Below are 19,405 nucleotides of genomic sequence, written 5' to 3'. Positions count from 1 at the left end.
TAAGATTTAAAATAGTTCTTGAAGCATTTTCCTTAATTTAGCCATTATTGCACAAACTACGCAGATTTTAAGAATATTTGTTTGTGTGTGTAAATTTCTTACCGTGTTCCTGTTGTAAATTAATCCTATATTTAACTTTGTGGGCAGTGTATGTTTGTGTTGTGTTACAATGAACTGTTGTATGAATGAGTGATGCAGTGAGGAGGAATAGGCAGAAGGTGGATAAAGGGACAGGGCATAAAGAAAAGAGAAAACAGAAAAACATGGCTTATTACATTCTTACAAGTTGATGGAATCTCTGCTTAATTGTTGTGGTTGGCGTTCTGTTTAATTTGATTTTAGAAGGTGGTCGCCAATACTTGAATGTTTTATTGTGTTTCGTATAAAAATCTCTGAGCTAATCGGGGATGGAAAATATCTGGAATGGACTCTAAAAATACACAGAATGGGAGTGGAAGGCAGACTTCTGGACATTTTTTGCATATTAGATCATTCTTGAGAATATAAAATAATTGGGGACTAAAGTTCATGATTTTTTAAGTGAATTGCCACAGTGTTCAGGTTTTAAGGTTTTTTTAAAAAAATGTTTTTGTTGTGTTGAAAACCAAGTTGTCTTTTTTGGTCAAAGGGGGTGGCAGTAATGTGACCTGAGTGCCATAACATATCTATATTTAAAACTATATGAAAACTGAGGCTTAGGCAGAAGTTTCTGATGCTAAGTACCGTTGGGGGAATTGCTCTTGAAGGCAAATACCAAAGCATGGATTTTTCTTAGGACTGTAGAGTGGGTTGCTCTCCACACATTCTGTGATTTTGATCATTATCACTGCCCTTTAGCTGATGTTATATGCAAGTTAAAATCAAAGATGCACTTCACGTCATTACATATTTGGCTCTGAAATAATGGGAAGTGAAACATGGACAAGATGGTTGTACAGTGGTACTTCGGGTTAAGCACTTAATTCGTTCCAGAGGTCTGTACTTAACCTGAAACTGTTCTTAACCTGAAGCACCACTTTAGCTAATGGGGCCTCCCGCTGCTGCCGTGCCACCGGAGCACGATTTCTGTTCTCACCCTGAAGCAAAATTCTCTATTACCCGAGGTAATATTTCTGGGTTAGAGGAGTCTGTAACCTGAAGCGTATGTAACCTGAAGCATATGTAACCCGAGGTACCACTGTAATATCAAAACTTTCTTACTAAATAGCAGAGCAAAACAGTCATAGGATATTGTGCTTTAATATGATGGAAGCTAGTCTCCAGTGTTGCAGACCCAGGAAAGAAGGTGTTAAAGAGAATTCATTTTTAAAAAGTCTTTGCTCCCTTTACAGCAACCTGAGCTTTTTATAGCAAACCTGTAGTGCATAGGATGGTACTGAAAGAAATTATTTTGTCTCTATAGGTATCTTCTGACTAAATTAACAGCACTTCAAATGAAAATGAAGTAACTTGTCTCTATTTTAATAAAACACGAGACAAACACAGTGAGCTATCTGTGCCTTTGTTGATTTCCCACCTTCCCCCCAAAATAAGGATAAGTATGGCCCAATGGCAATGTAGTTTTCATGCAAAAACAATATTTAACTTCTACTTCAAGTATCTGAAAAGTGTAAAGAAACTGGGCTCATTTTTGTGTCAGCATATCTGATGTTAATATAAAACCTCCTTTGCACATTAGTTTAAAAAACAGCAAAACCACATCACTGTTCAGCCAAATTCTTGTCTAGAAAAATTCACCCTGGATTAAATGTTTACGGATGAATTATTAAACCTCAAAAACATGAGTTTGTAGCAGAAATTTCTTCCAAATCCTTGAGGTAGCTATGGCAACACAATTTGTCCCCTCTTATTAAATGGTAATATTATTATACAAATTCACTTAAATGTCATCAGCTCAACTAAAAAGGACTAGCAATAAATTCTGTTTCTTATAACAGGATTCATTAAATCTCTTTCACATCATTTTTTTTAAAAAAATCTGTTTTTAAAATAAAGGTTATGCCTACATAGACAGCTTGTGATATACAGGGCAATCAACATAAAATCTATGTGTATAGGACATGCATTAAAGGTTGGGATAGAGTCTATTATCTCTAAAATGGAATTATTATGCTCAAGGGTAACGTTCTGATGAAATGTTTCTTCTTGAATGTTAGGGCTGGAGGAAAATGCCATATAACCTGACCAAACCTGCTTAGAAGCCACCTGGTTTCCATTTTGCTAGCTCAACACTTCGTTAGATCTTATAAGTTTAATCATTTATGACATTTCAGTGCACTTAGATTGCATTGCGGATTTCAGATTTCTCCTTAAGTAGATCTTTCCATTATGTGAATTATCGGAAACATATTTTACATACTCTTGAGAACTTTGCCTGTTGAAGTCCATCTGGTCAGCTGCTAGGTATAAACCAGCCTCTTCTAACACATATTGCAAAGAGGCCTAGTTGACTTCATTCTGCTATCCTTAATGAGAGTTTCCTGATCAGTAGTAACCTCTACTGACGCATCTTTGACACATCATGATATATTTCCCCCCATGTGCATCTACTATAGAAAGTCATGTCATAGAGCTACAAGCTTGGTGGATCAGGGGAATTCTATGGACATAGTGTATCTTGATTTTCCCCCATAAAATTCTTTCGGAAAAGCTGGTAAAATGTGGACTGGATGAGATAACTATTAGGTGAATTTGTAGCTGGTTGACTGACCAAACCCAAAGGGTGCTTGCTAACATCCTGGGTTCATTGTTGTTCAGCATCATCCAAGTTGTTTACAAAGAGGTAACTGAGGGGATGCTCATCCAATTTGCAGATGACACCAAACTGGGAGCTGTAGTCAGAGTGACAGGATTCAAGATGACCTTAAAAGATTGGAGATCTGGGCCTAAATGAAGAACCAGCTGCACAAATAAATTAAGGGGGACACCTGGCAAACCAGTAGTACATGTGGAATCTAGGGGTCTTAGTAGACCACAAGCTTTCCATGAGTCAACAGTGTGACTAATGCTATTCTAGGCCACATAACAGAAGTAATAGTGTCCTGATCAAGGGAAGTCGTAGTTGCTCTCTTTTCTGCCCAGGTCAGACCACACCTGGAGTACTATGTCCAGTTCTGGACACCACAATTTAAGAAGGATATTGACACACAGTCTGCCCAGCATATAGGTGACATGTCACAATAGCTTCCTGTCACAAACCTCTTTCTAGTGCATTTCATATCCCTTTTTAAAGTTCTTATCAGACCATTTACGGGGCTCATTTTAACACTGAAAAACAATGTTGCTAGTAGAAGTTGACAGAAAAATATCAGTAATTCTGAGGTGTGAGATAAATTGTCCATTTATATTCAAAAGATACATTTTTTTCTAAATGAAACCCCCCCCCCAATCTTTTCTGTCATTTCATACTGTATATTAAATATAACATGACACATTACAAACCAGAACCAGATTTGATTCAGGGAGACCTGGTTTCGAATCTTCCCTCAGCTGTAAATCAAATGATATTTTCACACTGAGACCCAAGGTAGTTCAAGCTTCAAGTCCAGGTTTGTAATGCAGGTGTAAAACACTCACTGACTAGAAAGCTTGTTCATAGTGAAAATGCATCTCTTCCCTATGGGCACAGTGTGAGAGAGGCAATTTAAACTTCTTGTGTAAAAGAAAACAAACAAAGCCAACCTGGGTGACTGCACAAGTGATCTCTCATATTAACCTACTTCACAAGGTTGCTGTGAAGACAAGATAAGGATGTAAACATTGACTTGAACTCCTTGCATGAAGGGTGAGATATAAATGTGATAAATAAATTGGTAGACCAGAGTTATTTGCCTCAAACCATTTCAGTTCTTTTAGCTTCATTGGAAGTCAAATGCACAGCTCCAGACTTCTTTCTGCAAATGCGTCCTAATTCAAATCCATATAAGTTTTTCCAGTACAGTATTTGAATCTTTTAACACAGTGTATCAATATGCTTGTTAGCAGCTGGTTTTCTGGATACTTTTATTAAATTCATATGTTGGCTAAAATGAGCGTATGTTTGTCCCTGAAGGAGAACTGCTTGCATTCATTTGAAAGAAAGGAGCCTAGATTAAAACAACAGCATTCACAAATATCATTTGAGGTATACCGTGACAATGTCTTTCTAAATGTGTTTGCTGTTAAAAAAGAAACGGCGCTTTGAGCTCTCCGTAATATTTCATTTTCCTTTATTTTTGTCCTTGTGAGGAGAAGCAATTGTTTTAAGAATGTTTTAGTTTAATTGCAGCCAGCAGAAAACAGCCCTGAAGGCAAATTGACAAAGAGTTTATGACTAAAGTGTCTTAACGGTCTCCCTTTTATTCTTTTTGGTTTTGACTGAAAGTACAGGCTGTGAAAGATACCCTGAGCCTATAAACCCCGTTTTTTGGACCACTAGCACTGCTTTCTTATCTGTATTTAATGAGGAAGCTCTACTAAAGGGAGCCATTCACTATCAAAGCTGTGGGTTAGCTGCCCCCACCCTCTCATTCTTTTTAAAAGAGAAGGGTAGGAAGGCATTTAGTTTGGGAAATCTTGTAAAAGAAATTTACTGAGAAAGCATTCTACACAAACGCCCCTTCAAGCAGGGGAAAAAAGTGCTTGACTCTGTTGTGTCTGAAGCTAGAAGGCTTCTCTTTGTAATATTCAAAGGTCAAATTCTCTAATTCTGTTTTGGGACTTGTTTGTGTTGAGTTTTAGCCAGCATTCTCCAGTACACAGTAGTGAATTTTTTTTTAAATTTTTTTGAGCCTCCTCTTCTCTCCCCACACCCAACTGCTGTTTTCAGTCAGTATAAACAGTTCCTTTCCACAATAACATGGTCAAATATAGCAGAGAACCAATTTCTTGGAGAATTGACTCCTCGTGCATTTCTTAACCATTTTTGGAAAGAATTGATCTATCTGTAGATGTAGGAGAGGGAGGCAGTAGCTGTAAATTGAAGTGACATCATATGTATTACTACCATTGATCCGCTTTTAGAATACAGCCAGGATAAAAGGAAATGGCATCAGGGAGGAAGTATGCTCATTTAGGCACTGATCCCAGTGTGATAATGGAGTAATAATAGAAATCACGCCACCGTCAATTGGTTGCTGCATTAGTCCAGGGCACATTTCCCTTTGAGGAGGCTTTCAATGACTTCATTCAAGTGCAGGCTGTAGCAAATGGGATATTCAACATACCAGCTGTATTCCTTTGGTGATTTGTGTCCTGGCTTAGGGGCGCACTGCAAGTAATGCTGCTGGATGCTCAAGTGCATTTATCTGTGTCACATTTTTATGGCTGTTGAAGGTCAGTAGTCAAATGTTTCAATGACATTTTTTCCTAGCATAAATTGTGGACCTGGCATTTATTACATTATGCTAATACAAGGGTTGACAAATAGTCTCTTTTAGGGTGGGTGGTCTTCTGGGATGAGAGGCCAATGACCTTGTAGAAAGCAGCGAGAAAGCTTGGGAAGAGGCAAGGTTGGTTTCCACTGTGTTTTTTTACAAGTTATTGGGAAGAAGGAGCCAGGGAAACTGTCAGATAATGCTTTACAAAAAAAAATCCTGTGCTTGCTTTGTGGAAACTTTCTCAAAACAATTGGCAGCTCAGCACTTTATAACAAAATATAGAACAGTGATTTTGACATTTTAAAATTTAGCCTGTTGACGGAGATGAAAAATTGCAAAGGTACATGTCTTGTTTCTTACCCAGTAGTTGCATAAACTCAGACTCAGTATTTGGAAAACCCAAATCTATGCACGAGCTGTTTAGTAAGAGCATACAGAGCTGTTTTATATGGAATCAGACAATCTGTCAATCTAGCAATAGTCTGGTGCTGTGTTTCCTATCTTTCGTTTGACTGCATCTTTTTATATTTGTTGCTCTTTGCAAACTTTATTTTGCATTATTGCATTCTTCTGAGTCATCTTTGAAATGTAAAGGCTAAGTAATGCAAACTTCAAAAAGCAGGGAGGGTTCATGATCCTGTAGAGAAGTAGAGCACAATTCAGCATGTTTTGTTTGTAACACAGTAACAATGATTTAAAACCTTAATAGTTGCAGTTATAGGATTATTTGACTTTAAAAACCAGAGTCTGGTAAGGGTTCCATTTCAGGGGAAATGGCTTTCTAGCTGGCATATGGTGCTGTTCTTTGGAATGTTACAAGATACTTCAGTGTGCTCAATCACAGCGTAATAATTTATGTCCTCTCCCTAGTACGCTTACTTGAAAGAACATTTGGTACAAACAATCATGGGAAAATAACTTTATTTTTATGGGATAAAGATGGGTTAGGCTTAGAAGTGTCTGCTTCACATTGTGTTTCAGCAAAACGCATTTCATACCAGCAGAGGTCGCTGTATTTTTATCATCCACACGTCAGTTCTTTTTAACTTGCTTTGCTTGTTAAATTTTATGGACTACTTCCTAGCCAAAGCTCTCAGAAATGACCATTGCATATCTTCACTCCTGTTCAGTTGCTGTAGACTTTTACCAACACTTTGCAGACGTAAAGGTCTCAAGCACATGTACCTCCTCATTAGCTTTTGTATCAGAAGCAGCTTAGTCACAGCATGTATGCCTAATGGATTGGGTCTGGACTTCGCGGGCAGAAAGGCTCCTTCCATCCATGGAAAGCTTTTGATCCAGCAGAGAGATCCTGCTGGCAGATTAGGAACCCCCTGGAACAGTGTAGTACAGGCATCCCCAACCTTCGGCCCTCCAGATGTTTTGGACTACAATTCCCATCATCCCATGGTCCTGTCAACTAGGGATTGTGGGAGTTGTGGGTCAAAACATCTGGAGGGCCGCAGGTTGGGGATGCCTGGTGTAGTAGGTGGTGTTGGAGACTTACAGGGGGAGGAGTAAATTTGCCCCCTCCCTCCCACCCTGCTGATGGGAGGTAGGAGATTCTGCAAAGTGGATCACAGCTCAGGGAATCCTCCAACCTCTGTAAACAATATATTGATCCAACCCGTTGTATATGGATGATTTTCACTGAAATCATGAAGTAAGCTCACTTGTACAGTAACTCTTTTAGAGTTGTGGTGGTGAGTCACTTCCGGAGGCGGCGCGACCGGTAATGGCTGCCTTCTCCGAGTAAGGAGAAGGGAGCTCCGCTGTAAACGGGTCGTCCGCTACGGCGAAGCGGAGACCCACTCAGGAAAACCACAGGTGGCAGAAGCCTGTGGTCTCGGGACCCGGCGGGCGCCAGAAGCAGCCCCCAAAACGTTGAAGGGACCCCGTAAGGGGCTCCGGATCGCGGAGGGGGTAGCGGCGCTGTGGGTCGTTGCGCAAACAGCGAAGTGAAGCCGCATTGCTGTTGCCGGTCAGCGCTGTCCTTTCTTCCTGCAACTTTTCTGAACTTTGGAAACTACAACCCGTGAGTAAATTTGGACATTGAAAACTTTCTGAAACTTTTGTCAACTTTCTGAAACTTTTTGAGAACTTTATGAAACTTTTAAAACTTTTTTAAAAAAGTTGAAATTTGGCTGAAAACGGAGTGAGGATAAGCAGGAAGCCCATCTCCCGCTATACTGAACTTTAAGCAAAGAGCAGGAGGAGTGGAGACAAAAAGTTATGCGTTAACTAAATGCTGGCACCCTGTTAAAGCAGTTTTCTGAGTGAAAGACTTTGAGCTATTGACTTTTGCTGGTTATATTCGGGGTGCACTGATATTCTTCTTCTGTGGCACCAGTGGATTATAAAATAAATAAGAATCTCTGATGCTGGAGCTGCCTGGATGAGCACCAGTTTGCAACTTTGGATACATTGAATTCAGATTTTGAAACATTCTGAGTTGGAACTGGATACTTTGAAACTGTTGCAGTCAAGGCACTGTAAGAAACACTGTTTTGCTTTAAGTTTTACTCTGCTAAAAATAATACATGTGGAGGCGATAGACATGGATTTAAATTTATAAGTTTAACTTGGATTTGATCTTTTCCCTGAAGACGTATTAAGCTCCCTCTAGAGGATTTTGGACTTACAGCAGTGACTTTGTTTTACTTTCCCTTTCCCGGCCTCTGATTGACTATTGTATCTGGGACTCTGCTTTCTCATGGGAACAACTTGGATTGACCTTGGATTACAGATAACTTTGGAATGAGTGGCGCAAGGAGAAGAGGAAGGACTAAACAAACAACTCTAACTTTATCTGCAGCCTCACAGCGTAGATCTTCTGTGCCGGCCTTGCCTTCCACTTTGCCTCCAGACATAGAGGCGGCCTCCCTAATACAGGCAGGGGAGGGTGAGACAGAGGAGCTGCACCTGGGAGATATGGCTTCAGGGACAAGTAGCTCTGTCTTGGAGAAAATTTTGGAGAAACTGGAGGCTCTGGACAAGAAGGCTGACTTGCATACAGCTAAAATTGAACAGAACACAGAAAGCTTGAATAAGCTGACTGGACAAGTTGCACAGAATGCCCAGTCTATTGGAGAATTAAAGGAGGCTGTAGGTGAAAATCGTAAACTGGCTGAAGATACTAGTCAAAGATTGGAAGAACTTGAGAAAGAAGTAAGACCACTCAGCAAACAAGTTGGAGAACATCAGATTTACTTTTTGATGACAGAACTGCGAAACAGGGAGACCAACTTGAGGATACGGTCAATACCAGAGGTGGAAGAAGATAATTTTATTGAATTTCTAACTAAGGAATTTGCCAAGTTTTGGAAGTTAGAGGAAAAAGACTTTAAAATTGTATCTGCTTTCAGGCTTGGCAGAGTCAGAAGGACAGAGAAGCCCAGAGATTGTTTGATAACACTGAGATCAAAGGAGGAAAGGGACAAGATTTTGGGCCTGCACTACGAAAAGTCACTAGACATTTTGGGCAAGAGAATTGAAATCTACAAGGACATTCCTAAGCAGTTGCTGGACCTTAGATCTAACTACACGGAATTGGCAAGACTGTTGAGAAGCAACGCAATTATCTTCAGGTGGGAGTTTCCACAAGGATTATCCTTTACTTACAGAGGGAGAAAGATCAAAATCAAAACAGTGGAAGATAGAGACAAGTTTTTGGGAGCACACGGAGAAGACCTCCACAAAGGACTTGGATTGCCAACGCCAGAACTTCCAGGGGAGCCCGCCCCCTCGGATCCTCAAGGACCGGAGAACAAGGTACCACCCCAGAAAGAATAACCAGATCTATCCAGGATGTCTCTGCAGCTTTTGAGTTGGAACATAAATGGCTGTAACAGTCCCGAAAAAAGGTCTAAAATTTTTCATATTCTAAAAAAGGAACAATTGGACATTATATGCTTACAAGAAACACATGTGATTAGGCTCCATAGAAAGGCGTTAATAAATAAAAGGCTTGGTCAAGAATTTATATCATCGGATACAGTTAAAAAGAGAGGTGTAGTGATCTATGCAAAAGAGAGCCTTTCACCAAAATTTCTCTTTAAAGATGAAAGTGGAAGAATCCTCGCAATAGAAGTACAGTATCAAGGAGAAAAAATTTTGATATTAGGAATTTATGCTCCAAATGAAGGAAAATCGGATTTTTATAAGAAGTTGCACGAGATCATGCTGGATTATCTGGATTACAACAACGTCATTATGATGGGGGACATGAACGGGGTCGTATCAACAAATATGGATAAGTCACAGAACCAGAACATTACTAAAGAGGGAAGACTACCTAAGACCTTTTTTGAAATGACTGACAATATGGACTGGGTTGACATCTGGAGAGTTAGAAACCCCCTGGGAAGAGAAGGAACATTCTTTTCTGAAGCTCAACTGACTTGGACACGAATCGACCAAATATGGATAACTAGAAGTCTGGCACCTAAGGTGAGGAAGGTGGAAATCTGCCCCAAAACATGCTCCGACCATAACGCCTTGAGAATGGATATGACATTGATCCCAATCGGCTCCTTTAGATGGAAGATGAATGATGGCCTGTTTAGAGATCAAAGAATTGTAAAGAAGGCCCAAAAAACCTTAAAGGACTATTTTGAGATTAATTTGAACACTACGGTGGAAAAAAGAACTATCTGGGATGCAAGTAAAGCTGTGATGAGAGGGTTCTTGATTCAACAGAATTCCTTAAAGAAAAGACTGCAAAATGAAAAGAAAGATAAAATTCTGGAAAGTATCAAAGAGTTGGAGAAGAAGTTAAGATCTAACCCGAAGTCCCAACCGATTCTGAGAGAAATTAAACTTTATCAGGCGCAATATTCCAAGCTGATAAATCAGGAAATAGAATGGAAGATTAAAATAATGAAACAAAAAACTTTTGAATCGGCAAATAAATGTGGGAAACTGCTAGCTTGGCAGTTGAAAAGGAGACAAAGATTAAACACAGTAACAAACTTAGAGGTTGAAGGAAGGAACATTCAGAACCCGGGAGAGATTAGAAAGTGCTTCCAGAGGTATTTTAAAAAGTTATATACTCAAGGGCCACAAGATGAAATAGAGATTACACAATTTTTGGAGAGAAATGGATTAGCAAAGCTGTCAGAAGAAAATAGAACAATTTTAAATGGCAAAATAACACGACAAGAGATTGAACAGGCCATCCTGAGTCTGAAACAGGGCAAATCACCAGGGCCAGATGGACTGACCTCTAACTACTACAAGACATTGAAGGATTATTTGATACAACCTTTGTTGGAGGTCAGTAATGAAATAATGGAGGGGAAGAAGGCGCCTGAATCGTGGAAAGAAGCATTTATCACATTGATTCCAAAGTCAGAAACTGAAAAGACACAACTCAAGAATTACCGTCCCATCTCCCTTTTAAATGTGGATTACAAAATATTTGCAGATGTTTTGGCACGAAGATTTAAGAAAGTTTTAAGTGAGATAATCCATAAAGACCAGGCAGGCTTTCTCCCGGGCAGACATATGTTTACTAACACAAGGAACATCATAGACATATTGGAACTTTTACAAACAAACATAAACACTAAAGCAGTTTTAATTTTTATAGACGCGGAGAAAGCCTTTGACAACATTTCTTGGAAATTTATGAAGGGGAATTTAAAAGAAATGGGAGTGGGACGGGGGTTTGAGAACGGGATTGAGGCAATATATTCAGAACAAAAGGCTAAACTGATAGTTAACAATGTGGTTACAGAAGAGTTTAAAATTGAAAAAGGTACACGACAAGGCTGCCCGATTTCCCCATTACTGTTTATTTCGGTTCTGGAAGTGCTCCTGAATATGATTAGGGGGGACCGGTTGGTGGAAGGGATTCAGGTCGGAGCGAAACAATATAAAATTAAAGCTTTTGCAGATGACCTAGTTCTGACATTACAGGAGCCGGAGTCTAGTTTGAAAAGAGTACTACAACTGATTCAAAACTTTGGTCGAGTGGCAGGATTTAAGTTAAATAAGCAAAAAACTAAAGTTTTGGGGAAAAACGTGACAGATATTGAGTTGGAACAGCTTCAGAAAGAGACAGAACTAAATGTGGTTAAAAAAGTTAAATACCTAGGGGTAAATATAACAGCAAAAAATCTGAGTTTATTTAAAGATAATTATGAAAAATGTTGGTCAGAGATTAAGAGAGACTTGGATAGTTGGTCAAGACTAAAACTTTCTTTGTTAGGCCGAATAGCTGCCATCAAGATGAATGTATTGCCAAAAATGTTATTTTTGTTTCAGACACTGCAGATTGTAGACAAGACAGAGTGCTTCCGGAAGTGGCAGAAAGATATTTCTAAATTTGTCTGGCAGGGCAAAAAGCCCAGAATCAAATTTAAAATATTAACAGATGCGAAAGAAAGAGGGGGCTTTGCCCTGCCAGATTTAAAGTTGTATTATGAAGCTGCAGCTTTCTGCTGGTTAAAAGATTGGTTACTTCTTGAAGATACGGATGTTTTGGATTTGGAAGGTTTTAATAATGCGTTTGGATGGCATGCATATTTATGGTATGATAAAGCTAAGATAAATAAGGCCTTCAAGAACCATATTGTCAGAAAATCAGTCTTTAATGTCTGGACAAAATATAAAGACTTACTGGAGAATAAAACTCCGAGGTGGCTGTCACCCCTGGAGGCTAAGGCTCGGAAAAGAGCCAATATGGAGGCCAACTGGCCAAAATATTGGGAGATAATAGAAAAGGATGGTGACAACTGGAAATTGCAGAGTTTAGAAAAGATGAGAGACAAAGTGCGAGACTGGTTACACTATGCTCAGATTAAAGAAGTGTTTAAAAATGACAAAAAGCTAGGATTCCAAGTGGAAAAGTCAAAGTTAGAAACTGAACTGTTAGAACCTAAGACTAAGGTACTTTCAAGAATGTATAACTTGCTGCTGAAATGGAACACACATGACGAAATGGTAAAATCAACAATGATAAAATGGGCGCAGGATATTGGGTATAATATTATGTTTGAAGATTGGGAAAGGTTGTGGACCTCTGGGCTGAACTTCACTGCATGTAATGCGTTGAAGGAAAATGTGATGAAAATGATGTATAGATGGTACATGACCCCTGTTAAACTGGCTAAAATATACCATTCGTCTGATAGCAAATGTTGGAAATGTAAGGAAAATGAAGGAACATTTTTTCACCTCTGGTGGACCTGCCCTAGAGTGAAGGCCTTTTGGGAGAAGATATATAATGAATTAAAAAAGGTGTTTAAATACACCTTCACTAAGAAATCAGAGGCCTTTCTCCTGGGTATTGTCGGCCAGAGTGTGTTAAAAGAGGACAGAACATTCTTTTTGTACGCAACAACAGCAGCAAGAATATTAATTGCCAAGAATTGGAAAACTCAGGAGCTACCCACTGTGGAAGAATGGCAGATGCAACTGATGGACTATATGCAATTAGCCGAGATGACCGGCAGAATTCGAGACCAGGGAGAAGAAAGGATGGAAGAAGACTGGAGGAAATTTAAGATTTATTTACAAAAATATTGTAATTTGGCTGAGTGCTGAATTGGATGCCAGTGCAGACAATTGTCTACCATTAAATTAGATTTAAGGTTGAATTATATGTCAAACCAAATTAAGATTACTAATTAAGATGAATTAAATGATAATTTGTTTGAAACTAATTTAATAATGATGTAAGTGTATGCGGGAGGTGTGGGGGAGTCCCATGTAACAATTGAGAGATGTTAAATGGACAATGATAAGTGCTTATCTAATATATGCTTTATTTGAAAACTTTAATAAATATATTATAAAAAAAAAAAATAGAGTTGTGGTGGTGAGTCTTTATCTTCTACAGCAGGCAGAGCCTGATGATAGGTAAGACGTATTCCCACTTTTTTCCCTGGTAGATCTGAAAACATTCCACCACTTTTCAACAGCTGTAATTGAGTCTCACCTTAATTTGAAATGTAACTATCCCAGTTTGAGTGCTGACAGCAAACAACTTGTGTTGCCTTCTGTGGAAGTACTCTGACGTAGGTTATTTGAAAATTGTGGCATTCTGCCCAAAAGGCACTTTCGGTGGTATTGTTGACTTTTGGAAAATATAAGCAAACAGCTGAGAATAGTATGTGTTGATGACAAGAAAGTGATAGGAATACAGGAGATATATATCACATGGTTACAGTTGTTTCAAACTGCTGCTGCAGATCAGACATAATGCATGGAAACATTTGGTCACATAAACAAATTATGTTTCAATGGAGAAAGCTGATAAATGAAAATCTTGTCACATCAGGTAAACTGATAGTTTTAAGAGAGTCTTTCTTAATGTGATTATTGATTTGGTTGTTTTTACTTAAATCAATCTATAATGTGAATATAACAGTATAGTGATTACAGTGTGCATTTCCTTTGTTTTCTGCATTGTATTCTGCACTAACTATTCACATGTTGCAATACTGGCGTGAGAGAGTATCTTGAGAATGTCACATATGTACCTTATGTGAAAATGGACCAAGTTTGTCCTCAAGTACTGGAAGTTTATTGAACTGATTAAAATCTATTGGAAAAGGGTCCCTCGTACGCGAAGGAACCAGAGGAGTGAAACACATTTTTCAGTGCGATTTTTGGTGCAATCCTATACGTGTATACTCAGACAAGTTCCACTGGTTCAATGAAGCTTACTCCTGGGTCGATGGGTAGAACATTGTAGGCTTTGTTGTGTCTATACAAGTTCAGTCCTGGAATCAGTATAAGGCCCAGAGGCCTATAGTCAAGCATTTGCATTAGTACTCTGTCTTGCTTTATTAATGTTATTAGGTACGTATACACCCATTAATTTTATTTTAGTTACAGATCTGTCGGCATTAACTCTTAACATGAAATTAAGAACGGGGGGTGTCACTTCTTGGGGGCATGCATGAAGAATAGCCAACTCTTTGATCTGCTGTGTTTCTAGATTTTCACAGTTGTTCAAAGCCAAAGGCCTACGCCACGAAATACAGAGCTATATATATGAGGCTCAGTGAGGTAAAGCAAGGACATGTGGTTACCTTGCTTCTACATTTCTCTGCTTTTCTTGGCCAAAGTTAGATCTTTAATGAACTTTCTTTGAAACAATAGCTCCTTGTATGTGTAGCATGTAAGGTCTCTGCCAAAGATACATTTCAAAAGAAACCGCAACTACCCTTCAATTTCTAAATCTTTGGTACCGTTTCCTTTTAGAAGTGACATTTATTAGATGGTGTTATGCAGCATTTGAAATTCAATTTACATTCAGAAGTAATTCCCTTGCCAAGGCATTAATTTCCAAGAAGTCTCCCCAGCTTTTTAGTTTTAGTTTAGTTTCCCTATGTCTTCCAAGCAGTTAATCTTTAACACCTATCTGCTAAACTTGGGAGAGCCAAAATGGAGCCTTCCAGATATAGTGGACAGCACCTCTCATTGGCTCAGTCTTGCATAGCCAATGGTCTGCATTGGGAGTCACAGTCCACAACATCTGCAGGACACAATGTTGGTTGGGCAACCCCTGCTAGGTGGCGCTGTGGGTTAAACCACAGAGCCTAGGACTTACCAATCAGAAGGTTGGCGGTTTGAATCCCCGTGACGGGGTGAGCTCTCGTTGCTCGGTCCCTGCTCCTGCCAACCTAGCAGTTCGAAAGCACGTCAAAGTGCAAGTAGATAAATAGGTACCACTCCAGCGGGAAGGTAAACTGCATTTCCATGCACTGCTTTGGTTCACTGGAAGCAGCTTAGTCGTGCTGGCCACATGACCTGGAAGCTGTACGCCGGCTCCTTTGGCCAATAAAGCGAGATGAGCACCGCAACCCCAGGGTCGGTCACAACTGGACCTAATGGTCAGGAGTCCCTTTACCTTTACTAAAGTTGAAGTAAACTTAAAGGGGGGGGCATAAAAGCCTATGTTTAAAATATTGCTGCCTTTAACAACTATTTATTTTATGTTTTCTTACTGGTGCATTTCTGATTTCCAAGAAACAAGTAGTTTGCTTCATGATCCCAAGCATGATTACATTGAGTTTAGTGGTGTTTTCTTTGTAGTATGTGTGCTTAGGGTTGCAGCTTTAAACATGCACATGTGTGTATAAGTGCACACATATATTTAAGAAATATATTTTAAGTACAGTATTTTAATGCATCATCACACAAACACTGAGAAACAGGGGTCAGTTTCGGATGACCATGCCAAGCCAGTCAGGTTCATGCACCACCACAGTGGTTTTGTTTTGTTTTGTTTTGTTTTGTTTGGCACTATTATGGCTAGTAAAATGCTTGGGGGCACATGCATGTGAGAAGCTCAGCTGAGGCTGGAGAAGCTGGAAGTCAGCTCGGACTAGGTTTCTCAGTCAGCTGCCATTTACAGAAGTATTTGTGTAAATTGGCCCTTTGAGACGCCATTCAGAGACTCAAAAAACAAATCATTCTAGAAACCTGTACTCATTTATGGCATGTCATCTCTTCAATTTAAGGAGACTAACAAAGAATGATTGCAGGTTACAAAGTGATGAGAAATTTATATTTACCTGAGGACATGTAGAGGCTAGTCAATGAGCACAAAATCATCTGTCCCTTCATGACTTTTATTCATACACAAGAGACCCTTGATGAAATGAAAATGGCTCAGGACCACAAGAGGTACAGAGGGTGGCAACCCGGGAACGGGCCTTCTCTGCAGTGGCTCCCCGTTTGTGGACTGCTGTCCCTGGGGAGGCTTCCTGGCACCTTAATTACATATCTTTAGGCACTAGGAGAAAACATTTCTCTATAACCAGGCCTTTGGCTGGCTGGTTGAAGATTCTGTGGTCTCTAAATGTGTTTGTAGGAGGAGGGTTATTGGGGTTTTTTGTTTTGGTTTTATTATGTAAATTGTGTTCTCATTTTGTATCTTTATGTTGTGAACTGCTCTGTGATATTCAGATGAAGGGCAGTATACATATTTAAACAACAACAACCACCACCAGACTGGTGAGGAGGGACCTAAGCAGATGGAAAGAGAAAACAATGGTTTCTCCCAAGATAGGGAGTTCATTCCATAGTATTTTCTATTGCAAATGAGCTTAATCTTCAGGGTTTGGGACATTTGTTCAACCAAAAATGTCTAGGATAATCAGCTACTACCTTGTTCCTTTTTTGTTTTAAGGGTGATCTCACAAGTGACACCAGTGAAGAAAATCGTAATATAGTTAGGACTGCAAGCGATACAGGGTTATTCTAAGAATCTGGAAAGTGGGCCTTATTCTTAAATTTGTTGTTTTATCATCTGGTTTGACAGTTAGGATTTTAAAGTGCATTATCTGTACAGTATTGATTTTAAGTGGGAATTTGTGGGTTAATGTAATCAATCTATCCATACGGAGTCAGTGTTCTTTATTTGTTAGAATTTGATCCCCGTACCAAAATATAGCAAGTATGGGTATACTAGGCAAAGTCATCACACAAAAAGATCTGGAAGCATTTCAACAGTTGGTGTTCAGATGCGATAAAGTGGGATTACTGAGTAATAACATGCTTCTGTTTTGCATGCACAAGCTTATTTCTACACATGGCATTTTTTATTTTCTTTTTTATGCTGTAGACTTGTAGAGAGTAAATAAGAAAACCTTTACAGGACATTCAGGACCCAGAATTTCCAAATCATATGATATCTTCTGGTAGCTGACATATATTAGTACTTTAGTTTTCAATGAATTATTTATTTTTCCATCCGATAAAAACAGAGTAAATGGAACACTTAAGCTCCATCAGACGTTTTCCTTCAGATTACCTGAACTTAAATTCTTAGCTCTTTTTGTCTGTAAACGCAAGATGGCTGCAGTCCTTGGCACACTTACCTGTGAGTAAGGCTCATTGAACACAGTGGGACTTGTTTCTGAGTAAATAGGCATATAGTTTCACCATAAAAGATGCAAGTATACACATATTTCATCAATTGTACAACTGAAAGGGAACTTGGGCAACTTTGCACTGGAAATGTACCATCACAATATGTACTTGTATGCCACCAAGCTTGTTTTTGTTTCTCAGTCATACAAACGAAGGGGACGCGGGTGGCGCTGTGGGTAAAACCTCAGTGCCTAGGACTTGCCAATCGTATGGTCGGCGGTTTGAATCCCCGCGGCGGGGTGAGCTCCCGTCGTTTGGTCCCAGCTCCTGCCCACCTAGCAGTTCAAAAGCACTCTTAAGTGCAAGTAGATAAATAGGGACCGCTTTCTAGCGGGAAGGTAAACGGCGTTTCCATGTGGTGCGCTGGTGCTGGCTCGCCAGCTGCAGCTTCGTCACGCTGGCCACGTGACCTGGAAGTGTCTTCGGACGGCGCCGGCTCACGGCCTCTAGAGCGAGATGAGCACGCAACCCTAGAGTCGGACACGACTGGCCTGTATGGGCAGGGGTACCTTTACCTTTACACACAAACGAATGCTTTATATCATAAAACTGACAGACCTCTATCTAGTTCAGCAGTCTTCTGTGTTTCTGAGCTTTCAGGAGCTGATGCAGTTTAACTTGCACTCTTGTTTTTCTGCCTTTATCAAAACAGAGTCACAAGCATATGTATTCCATAAAGCTCGGAGCCCAATAAACTTTAAAAACATTTCATTAAGCTAAATATGGTTTTCATCTAATCTAAATATTGATTGAGAAACTACTATAGATTAGTTTTGATTAGCCTTTTGGAAAGAGTCTTTTGGAATACAGAGAATGTAAGGCTTTTCAGAAATGAACTACAATAAACTGTTCCTGAATTTCATGCACATGATATAATTACACAGGTTATCTCAGACTATTCACTGTCTAGTCTCTTTTAGTCAAATTATACACTAAGCAATTTTTTTTAAAACCCTCACAAGCTATTTATTTTCTTCTAGCTTTCCCCAGACCAGCTGGTCTTACTTCTGGAGTGCCTCTTGGAAAAGAAGACATTATGTGCAAAAACGCTGGAGTGCTTACAGAGAACTTACCACCTCCGTGAGCAGGATGCAGAGGTAATCCAGTTACAGACATAGTGAGCTCATAAACTTGGCAAATAAGGCAGTAGTGGGGGAATATCCCCATTATGCCACATCAAGAGTTAATCTGAATTTTTTTAATAAATGAAAAAAGTCTAAATCTATCCTGGAGGCAGTATAGGCAGTACATAGGTTGCATTTACTGCTTTCAGCTGTGCAACTATGTTTTTAATAAGCTTTTGTTTCTAATTAAGCATGTGTGTACATGTATGAACCCATGGTTAGTTGTGTACAGCCAAGTCTCATCCTTCAGCTTTGTCCTTTGAGTTTGAAAAATCACTCACCAAGAGAAGGTTTTTTTTTAAAAAAAGTCTCACATTGGTATTCAATGCTTTCTGTGATCCAGTACCTGCTCATATTTGTCCAGTGCTTAATTGTTTAATGCTTGTGTTCAGCCATGATCAAGAATTGTAATGCACAAATGTTAGGCTGAGCATTTGTTTTTATCTTAATTTTTGGTTTTTATTGGTAAAACAAGCATACAAAAGACATAGAGATTACAACAAATCATTGAGTCTGTCTCCCTTTCTCCCCCACTCACCGGGGGTATCTCATTGTATATCCACATAATTCTTCTTTTTTGATCCATACAGGATAAAGATTTAACATTTGTAAGAAATTAAAATACCGTTTCAGTGATATGAATTCCAAGCAACAGTTGTTTCTTAGCCAACAAGCATTGTAATTATAGCATATATTGCAAATGTGATAATTTGTTTCTGGCAACTGAGGGACTATGAGGGACTTCTGCTGAGAAAAAAGAGGAAAAACAGCATCATAATGCTGGACAGGCAGAAATATAGTGCTTCTGGCCCAGAGGCTTACCCAGTTTCTGTTCTTCATTGCACCCAGGACATATAGATTTCACTCTTGCTGAGCTCCCCCTCCCACAACCCACTGAGATTAGAAAATACTGATAAAACCATTCCTTATGATTACAAGGTAAACCTGAAAATCACAATGGAGCTCTTGCTCTGTGCTCTCTCCCTACTCAAGTGTTTGCTGTCGCTTCTCCTGTCATCCCACCTGGCATTATGG

At 39.4% G+C, this 19,405-nt stretch overlaps 1 protein-coding gene across 15 annotated transcripts in view; it reads left to right on the top strand.

Moving 5' to 3' along the window:
* AOPEP (aminopeptidase O (putative)) overlaps window positions 1–19,405 on the top strand; it is a 184,490-nt gene that overhangs the window by 139,611 nt on the left and 25,474 nt on the right. For all 15 annotated transcript variants that reach the window (XM_083576775.1, XM_083576771.1, XM_083576779.1 and 12 more), the window contains one exon: window positions 18,227–18,343. In XM_083576775.1, coding sequence (XP_083432901.1) covers window positions 18,227–18,343 — 117 coding nt within the window. The remainder of the gene's footprint in view (window positions 1–18,226; window positions 18,344–19,405) is intronic.

This window comes from Podarcis filfolensis, assembly GCF_964270895.1.
Source record: "Podarcis filfolensis genome assembly, chromosome: 11".
Lineage (NCBI taxonomy): Eukaryota > Metazoa > Chordata > Lepidosauria > Squamata > Lacertidae > Podarcis > Podarcis filfolensis.
The sequence above is the reverse complement of the archived record's forward strand: the minus strand, read 5'-3'. Positions and strand labels throughout refer to the sequence as shown.